This window comes from Myotis brandtii, unplaced genomic scaffold (assembly GCF_000412655.1).
Source record: "Myotis brandtii unplaced genomic scaffold, ASM41265v1 scaffold311, whole genome shotgun sequence".
Lineage (NCBI taxonomy): Eukaryota > Metazoa > Chordata > Mammalia > Chiroptera > Vespertilionidae > Myotis > Myotis brandtii.
In genome coordinates, this window is record NW_005361913.1 from 464,041 (window position 1) to 473,868 (window position 9,828).

General features: G+C 41.6%; 1 protein-coding gene across 2 annotated transcripts in view; it reads left to right on the top strand.

Moving 5' to 3' along the window:
- Nucleotides 1–9,828, top strand: part of ABCD3 (ATP-binding cassette, sub-family D (ALD), member 3) — an 82,454-nt gene that overhangs the window by 11,182 nt on the left and 61,444 nt on the right. Inside the window, exon 2 of one of the 2 annotated variants that reach the window (XM_014542681.1) lies at nucleotides 5,307–5,343. In XM_014542681.1, coding sequence (XP_014398167.1) covers nucleotides 5,307–5,343 — 37 coding nt within the window. Of the gene's footprint in view, nucleotides 1–5,300; nucleotides 5,344–9,828 lie in introns of those variants that run through there. The other variant, XM_014542679.1, reaches the window with a different exon arrangement.

Here is a 9,828-nt window from a genome sequence, read left to right on the forward strand (position 1 = left end):
CCTGATCCTGGACACCCTTCAGGGCAAACCAGCTGGCCCCCTCCCGTGCACCAGGCCTCAATCCTATATAGTAAAAGAGTAATATGCAAACTGACCCTAACAGCAGAACGACTGGGAATGACTGGTCACTATGACACACATTGACCACCAGGGGGCAGACGCTCAATGCAGGAGCTGCCCTCTGGTGGTCAGTGCGCTCTCACAGCGGGGAGCTCTGCTCAGTCACAAGCCAGGCTGACGGCTGCCAGTACAGCAGTGGTGGTGGGAGCCTCTCCTGCTTCCTCAGCAGCGCTAAGGATGTCTGACTGCAGCTTAGGTCTGCTCCCCGCTGGAAAGTGGACATCCCCTGAGGGCTGCCGGGCTGCCAGAGGGATGTCTGATTGCCATCTTAGGCCCAATCCCCCGGGGAGCAGGCCTAAGCCAGCAAGTGGTCACCCCCGAGGGGTCCCAGACTGCGAGAGGGCACAGGCCGGGCTGAGGGACCTCCTACCCCCGAGTGCATAAATTTTTGTGCACCGGGCCTCTAGTATATATATAGGCCTAAGCGACTGTTAAGACTGAGCGACTGAAACAACCAGACAAGAGGCCAGTAGCTATGACGTGCACTGACCCAGACCTTGCTGCTGGGGCCCTGACAGCCCCGAATCTGGTTCACCCACACCCCAGACCCAGACAGGATGGAGGAGGGAGCCCAATTCCTCATGGAATCGGCCGTTGGTTAGCTTGCTGCTGGGGCCAACCTCCCGTGGTTCCTCCCCCCGGCTGGCTGAGAGATCCCACCCGTGCATGAATTTGTGCACCAGGCTTCTAGTAATTAAAATAAGGAACATTTATAGTCACTTCAAAGATCCCTCATATCTCTTTGTGGTCAGTTCCCTCCCTTCCACCAGCCTGGAGCAAGCACTGATCTGCTTTCTGTACCACAGTTAGTTTGGGCTGCTCTAGATTTTCATATAAGAGAAATCATACGCTACATACTTTTTTGCCTAGCTAATTTTAGTCAGCATAATGATTTTGGGATTCATTCATGTTGTGTACCAGTAAAATTGTTGAGTATGTTTAATGGCTATACCACAATTTTTTAATCCATTCACTCATTTGGATTAGTTCCAGGTTTTAGCTACTAATAATAAAGTTGCTATGAACATTCATGTAAAGTCTATGTATGAACATATGCTTTCATTTCCCTTGAGCAAAATACTTAATGGAATGGCAGGGTTGTATAGAGGGGGTTAAACTTTTTAAGAAACTGCCACACTGTTTCCAATTTTATTGCACCATTTTATAGTCCCATCAGCTGTGGAAGGAGATTCCTGTTGCTTCACATCCTTAATAACACTTGTTATGATCTTAGCTATTCTAGCAGATATGCAAGGTGGTTTCAATTTGCATTTTTCTAAGAACTAATTATTTTGAGCATGTTTCATGTGTTTATTTTCTATGCATACATTTTCTTTGGCAAAAATGTTTAAATACTTAAGTGAATTGTCTTCTTATTCAACTGTAAGAGTTTTTTAATGTATTCTGAATACAAGTTATTTCTTGGATATATATATAGTTTGCAAATATTTTCTTCTAGTTGGTAGCTTGTCTTTTAACTTTCTAGATAGTATCTTTTCACAAGCAAACTTTTAAAATTTTAATGAAGTCCAATTATCTTACCATTACTATGTGTATATTATGAACACCTTTATTTTAATCTATTTAGCTGATAAGTTGATCTTTTTGTTAGGCAAAAGGAATACACAAAGGTAGAAGACATGCCTATTTGTTGTAGAGCCTTTTTAGTTTCATAGGATAGAAATCAAGAAAAGGAAAATACGGAATTTTTGTTAGACTTGAATCTGCCTATCTGTAGATCATGTTTCTGGAATTAAATTCTCTCCAGTCTTTAGCGTAACATTTCAAGTGAAAACAATATAACCAATTAAATGGGATTCTAGTATACTGCTCTGATTTATCCTAGGCGATCTCTATATGTTTATATAGCTAGTATCTTCAAAATTGAGAACATCTGTGGAAAACATTTAAAGAATTCCTTAAAAAGCGGATTTTTAGAAAGCCTTATAAAAGAGGGCTCATAATTAACTGAGTATGCATGAGTGTGTGTGTGTGTGAGTGTGTGTGTACATATATATACATATACATATACATGTGTGTGTGTATGTATATATATATATATGTACATATATATATGTGGCATTTCTGAAACAGTTTTGCAATCATAAAAATTTTAAAATAGATAATCCTGTAATACTGTTGAGATTAGAAATAATAAGCCTAAGCACTTTTAAAATATGAGCATTTACTCTTACTGAATTGTAGTTAAGTTTGGCTTTCTAGCCTTGTTCATTGTGACCTGGTATTCTATTACTGAAAATGTTTATTCTGCAGATTCTTGGAGCTCAACTAGATGTTGAATAGAGGGCTGAGTAATATATGACCCCTATAGTAGGTGTGGAGATATGCTACCCAGATTCCTCTTCAAGAAGGTCTAGTCTAGCTGTGATAAGTGCAGACCAGGTAACCCTTTCTGCCCACATTTTAGGATCTGCATTAGCTGTGGAGCCACCTTCCTAAGGTCATGACCTCCTTGGAGCAGCATGCTTTTGTACACTGAACAAGGAAGAGGTATAAAGACCTGATCATTTCAGCCAATCACAGCTTCCCATCTGGTTAGGTGAAATTTTGTTGGGCCTGCATCACAGTTTAAATTCTGCCCAAACTTGCTTTCTTCATCTTCCTTTCACAGGTGTTGAGCCCCAATAAACATATTGTACCCCAAACACCACCTTATCTATATTGTGGAGAAGCCAATCTGCAATAGCTCCTGATCTCATAGAACTAATGTACTGGGAAGAAATAGACATTAAACAAGAAATTTGTAATGTGATCGTAGCATAGGGTGCTATGATAGTGTGTTATAAAAAGAACCTAAGCCTGGTCATGATATTGTTCAGGGTGGTGGCTTAGATCAGTAGTCAGATCTGGGTTAGTGCCAGACTAACTACTTTGAGTAGCATGAAACTTAGATATACTACTTCTTCCTTTCCAAGCCAGTTTTTTCATTTGTAACATGGGAATGACACATAGTCTCTCATCCTGTAGGTAACTAACCTGGGATTGTTCACATGGCTGGGAAAAGGTTCCTAGCATCAAGAGAGAGTGTTCAATGCACAGACATTTTCAGGCCTTGCTTGCGTCAATTTGCTAATGTCCCATAGCCAAAGCAGTTTATGTGGCCAAATCTTTTTTTTTTTTTTAATATGCTTTATTGATTTTTTACAGCGTGGCCAAATCTTTTTTTTTTTTTAATATACTTTATTGATTTTTTACAGGGAGGAAGGGAGAGGGATAGAGAGTTAGAAACATCGATGAGAGAGAAACATTGATCAGCTGCCTCCTGCACCCCCCCCCCCACTGGGGATGTGCCCGCAACCAAGGTACATGCCCTTGACCGGAATCGAACCCGGGACCCCTCAGTCCGCAGGCCGATGCTCTATCCACTGAGCCAAACTGGTCAGGGCAACGTGGCCAAATCTTGATTCAAGGATGGAAAAATAGATTTCACCTCTCCATGGGAGAATTTGAAAAAACAAGTATATATGTGTATGTGCGTAAATTTACCAATATATATTATCTGATAGTAGAAGTTAACATTTATTAAACACTTTCAATAAATGACTTATACTAATAAAAGGGTAATATGCTAATTAGACCAGATAGACCAGACGTCTTCCGGACGTCATTCCAGACATCCTTCCTGACAAAGCCGGGGGCGTGACTGGCCTGCAAACTGCCCATGGCCCCTTGCCCAGGCAGGCCCACCCCCCAGCGGGGACCCCCACCCCGATCTGGGGCCCCTTTCATGGCAGGCCAGCTGGCCCTCACCCATGCACTAGGCCTGTATACTATACTAGAGGCCCGGGGCATGAAAATTCATGCACTGGAGGGGGGGTCCCTCAGTCCAGCCTGCCCCCTCTCACAGTCCAGGAGCCCTCAGGAGCAGGAGGAGACCCGGCATTCAGAGGAAGGAGGCGCCCCCATCACACCTATGCTGCTGCCACTGCCAGCAGCGCAAGCCTCAGCTGGCCCTGGTTACCTGAGCCTCGGGTGGCCATGGGCAGCTGGGCAGCTGCCATCCGAGGCTTGCCAGCGCCTCAGGCCTGCCCTGGGTGGCGGGGAAGCCGCAATCTGAGGCTTGCAGCACCTTGGGCCCGCCCTGGTTGGCTGGGCAGCTGACACCCAAGGTTTGCCTGCGCCTCAGGCTGGCCCTAGATGGCTGGGGGGCTGAGGGAAGGACCGGCTACACCAGTGGTTCCCAAACTTATTTGGCCTACTGTCCCTTTCCAGAAAAAATGTTACTCAGTGCCCCCTGGAAATTAATTTTTTAAAAATTTTAATAGCAATTAAACAGAAAGATATATGTATTAATGTTTCTACCTTTTTCGTAAAATATAGTAAAGAAAGGTGTAAATTAGAAACATTGAAGTTTGAAATTATGAAACTATTTATTGAACTCAGAATAGAAAGGTAATACAAAAAAAGTTAAAACAAATGCACCTGTGGCCATCACCGTCCCCCTGGATCGCTGCAGTGCCCACCAGGGGGCGGTAGCGTCCACTTTGGGAATCACTGGGCTACACCGTGCATCTGCCGCACCCCCCCCAACCCCCCGGCTGTGTTGAAAGGACTGGGGGATTCTGGTGGGGCTGAGGGGACTGGGGCCGCCATCTTTGTGACGGCGTGATGGTCAATTTGCGTATTCCCTCTTTATTAGATAGGATAATAAAAGGGTAATATGAAAATTGACCCTAATGGCAGAACGACCAGAATGACCACTGGACCAGTCACTATGAGGAGCACTGACCACCTCTTGGTCCCTTTCCCTGGCCAGCAGGCTCCTATCACCTGATGGCCACCTGCGACGGGGGCAGGGCTGGCGAGCGGGCGGGAACAGCCGACCTCTCGGTCCCTTCCCCCGGCTGTCAGGCACAGATCACCTGATGGCGAACGGGGAACTGGGGGTGGGTGGCGGCGGGGGGCGGGGCCGGCTGTGGGTAGCTGGGGAAGATGGCCCTGATAGCAGGCCAGGCCTAGGAACTGGACCCGCTCACGAATTTCGTGCGCCGGGCCTCTAGTATTTAATAAGATGCAGCTGTACTATTATACTTAATATAGTCTATGTATGATATGTGAAAGAAGAAACCTTTGGAGAATTTAGTATGTTCTTTTGATATCTTAAAACAAATTTTATGATGGGAATAGTTTGCAAATAAAGTGCTTTCTTTTTTTTTTTTCTGCAGTAAGAAAAATGGAAAAACACCATTACAGAAAAATGAGGTAAAATATTAAATCATCAACTCCTTGGAATTTTATGCATTTATTTATGTGTTATATAATTTTGAATTAAGATAAAAATCAGCATTTTTAGAATTGGAGAACTTAAATATCACCTCCAATCTGCTACATATTATAGGAATTCTTCCTGAAATAGGAGTCCTTGATAGACTGGTATTTACTTGAATCTGTTCATTTGTTGGAGAGTACCTAGGAGGCAGACATAACTGTATTAGTTCTAGCTCATGATGAGTTTAATCTCCCCCCCCTGGGCATTTAGTGATGGCCTATTTTGTCTTTTGCAGCAACATAGGACAAGTCTACTCTCTTTTCTCTGATAGGCCCTCATATTGTTTAAAGATAGTTATATCCTTTGGGTCTTTTTTTCCCCCATTCTAAGCAATCCTCATTTTTTTCAAGTGTCTCTGACATTGTTTCTGATCCTTTTTCAATTCTATATTCATTCCTCTGGACCTATACTCATTAGTTTCTCTAGACTTAGAATAGAATGTAGTTGAACAGACATGGTCCGACTAGCATGGAATATATCAGCACTATTATATCTCTTTATATGTATTGCTAAAAGTCAGCCAAAAATTGCTTTTATTTTTTTAACCATAACTGCCGTTTACATTCAGTGGAAAGTGAGTAGAAGGAAGTAAATAATAAAGATGAGAGCAGAAATAAATGAAATAGAGTCTAAAAAAACAATTCAAAAGATCACTGAAACCAAGAACTGGTTCTTTGAAAAGATAAACAAGATTGATAGACATTTAACCTGACTCATCAAGAAAAATAGAGGACCCAAATAAATAAAATCAGAAATGAAAAAGGAGAAGTAACAACTGACACCAAAGAAATACAAAGGATTGTAAGAAAATGTTATGGACAACTATATGCCAACAAATTGGACAATCTGGGAGAACTGGGTAAATTCCTAGAAACACAATCTTCCAAAACTAAATCAGGAAGAATCAGAGAATCTGAATTTACAGATTACAACTAGTGAAATTGAAGCAGTAATAATAAAAAAAGAAAAAACTCCCAACAAACAAAAGTCCTGGACTGCATGGCTTCACAGGTGAATTTTACCAAACACTAAAAGAAGAACTAACACCTATCCTTCTCCAACTATTCCAAAAAACAGAGGAGGGAAGACTCCCAATCTCATTTTATGAGGCCAGTATCATCCTAATTCCAAAACCAGATAAAGACACTACAAAGAAATAAAGTTATAGGTCAGTGATGGCGAACCTATGACACGCGTGTCAGAGGTGACACGCGAACTCATTTTTTTCATTGATTTTTCTTTGTTAAGTGGCATTTAAATATATAAAATAAATATCAAAAATATAAGTCTTTATTTTACTATGGTTGCAAATATCAAAAAATTTCTATATGTGACATGGCACCAGAGTTAAGTTAGGGTTTTTTTTCAAAATGCTGACACACCGAACTCAAAAGGTTCGCCATCACTGTTTTAGGTCAATATCCCCGATGAACATAGATGCTAAAGTCCTCAACAAAATATTAGGGAACTGGATCCAGCAATACATTAAAAAAAAATCATACACCATGATTAAATGAGATTTATTCCGTGGATGTAAGGTTGATACAATATCTACAGAACAACACATACACCACATAAACAAAATGAAGGATAAAAACCACATGATCATAGCAATAATTGCATAAAAATGCATTTGATAAAATCCAGCATCCATTTATGATAAAAACTCTCAGTAAAGTGGGAATAGAGGGGACATACCTCAATGTAATAAAGGCCATATGACAAACCCACAGCCAACAACATACTCAGTGGGAAAAATTTACAAGTTTATTATAACCTTCAGGTATCATTCTGATGAACTGGTCATTTGACAGATTCTCAACATCTGTATTTGTCAGTTGATGTCTTCATTTCTTCTTTTTAATAACAGCTTTATTGAGATACAATTTATATGCCATAAAATTCATCCATGTAAGTGTACAGTTCAGTAGTTTTAGTTGTGAGACCATCACCACTAATTTTAGAAAATGTTCCTCTCCTCCAAAAGAAATCCTGTACTCATTAGGAGTCATTCCTCATACTCTCCTGGGCCCTGACAGCCACTAATCTATTGTTTCTACTGATTTGCCTATTTTGGACATTTCATAAAAATGTGGCTATTTGTGACTGGCTTCTTTCACTTAGCATGATGTTTTTAAGTTTCATCTGTGTTGTTGCATGTATCAGTACTTCATTCCTTTTTATTGATGAATAGTTCCATTGTGTAGACATACCATATTTTATCAGTTGAGGGAAATTTAGATTGTTTCCATTTTTGGTCTATGATTAATAATGCTACCATGCACATTCATATGCAAGTTTTTGTGTGGATATATCTTTTCATTTCTCTTGGGTATATACCTAGGAGTAGAATTGCTGGGTTGTATGGTAACTCAGTTAATTTATTTGAAATAAACATTAATTTTCCCTATAAATGTCAGCTTATTTGGTTTATAATATTAGTTTGTCTATATGATATCTATATTATTATACATATTACACTATGTACTTTTATATATATTACTAGAAGCCCAGTGCACGAAATTTGTGCATGGGGGGGGGGGGTTTAAGGTGCCCTCTCGCAATCTGGGGCCGCTTGCTCCTAACCGCTTGCCTGCCTGCTTGCGGCTGCCTGCTCGCTCCTAACCTGCTTGTTCCTAACCGCTTGCCTGCCTGCCTGCTCAATGTGCATCGTTTTGGTCATTCCAGTTGTTCCATCGTAATGGTCGCTTAGGCTATTATATATGTAGATAATAGGTCTATCTATTAGTATAATTTTGAATGTAATTCTAGCATCTAGTCTATTAGGTAGCAGGTATTATCTACAAATTTAATTGGCCTTCTCTTTTGTTGTCAAAATTACTAATAGAATTAACTAGGTAAGGACCAATGAGATTACTCTGTGACATCTCTTAATTTTTTTTTTTATGGTTATGTTTTATTCAGCTGTAACTTTATTCAACTGTAGCAAAACCTGGTCTTTATTTCTCCATTAAGGCCACAATAATTTTATAAGAAACACCAAATTCCTTGATTAATTTAGTAATCTTTCAACAAATATTGAGTCTCTTATATATGCCTGACATTGTTCTTGGCTCTGGGTGTATAGCAGTTATACAAGTAGGTCCCTGTCCTTATGGAGTTTACATTGTATATGTCAGCTAAATACTAGTATAATATCCTCAAAAAGAAGAAAATTAGAAGAGTTTAACATGACTTATTCCTAGTAAACTCACACTGGCTTAGAGTGGTTAGTGTTTCTTAAGTATTCCCAAATCCTTCATATTAATATCTATTCTCTGAATATCCTGGAGATTGACATGAAAATTGCTCTTTTTTAGTTTCCATCATCTTTTCCGCAGGCTTTGAAAAATGGTTCAAGATGTGTTTATCTCTAGTGGTCTGGCATATCTCCATCTTCATAATCTCTCATATATCTAAGTTATATCTGAGTAATCAAACCATAGCTGATTTATATCAAACCTTAGTTATTTATATCTACTATCTACATATTATATCTGCAAATTCTAGGACATCATCGAAACTAGTTAGTACAGCTAAATTCATTCACTTGTTTTTAAATTTTCTTTTTTTGTACTATGTTTTTATCATATACTTATTTGCTGATCATATTGTGTGATCAAGATAAATTTAGATTAATAGGTTTGCAAAAAAAAGGATGTAAGATATTCTGCACACTGATACCACACTTGTAAAATTTATTGAGGAAGTGCACACACATGCACATTATACACATCTATATATATATATAAAGAGGTAATATGCTAATTGGTCCTAACGGTGTCACAGTAACGACCAATTTGAATATTGACAGACCAGCAGGAGGCTGCACGTGCAGTAGGGGATGGGTGGCCGGAGCCAAGTTCCCGGGGGTCTGAGGAGAGTGCCTGACAGGAGCTCGGACTGCAAAGAAGGAAGAGGAAGCGGCCATGGGGAGCTCTTCCAATCCCCCTGCATGGACACCCTACCCCAGCCCCTGTATTCCCAGGGGGACGGATGGACACCCTACCCCAGCCCCCGCACCCCCAGGGGGATGGGGAGGTTGACCGGATGGGGAGAAGACCCAGCCTCGAGGGTAGCGGCAGCCCACACCTCTGACTCCTGATCTCTTCGCCCACCACCCCCGCCAGGGGCTGCCCACAACAATAGCATGCCGGCGACCACCCGTCAGCACCCCTGAGGCACCCGGGGCCTGCGGCCTGCTGCTGCTGGGCCCCCTCTGCTGGGGCCGGGCATGCCTCTCCTCCCTAAAACTCCAGACTCGGGTGGAGGCAGGCCTGAGTGGCCCCCCAGGGTAAGCCCCTCCCCCCACCCCCGGCAGTAGCAGCAGCACCAGCAGAAGTGTGCTGAACCTCGCTGGGGGCATGGCTAAACCCACCCTCCTAGCCCGCCTGGCTCTGCCCTGGCCCAGCCCCCCC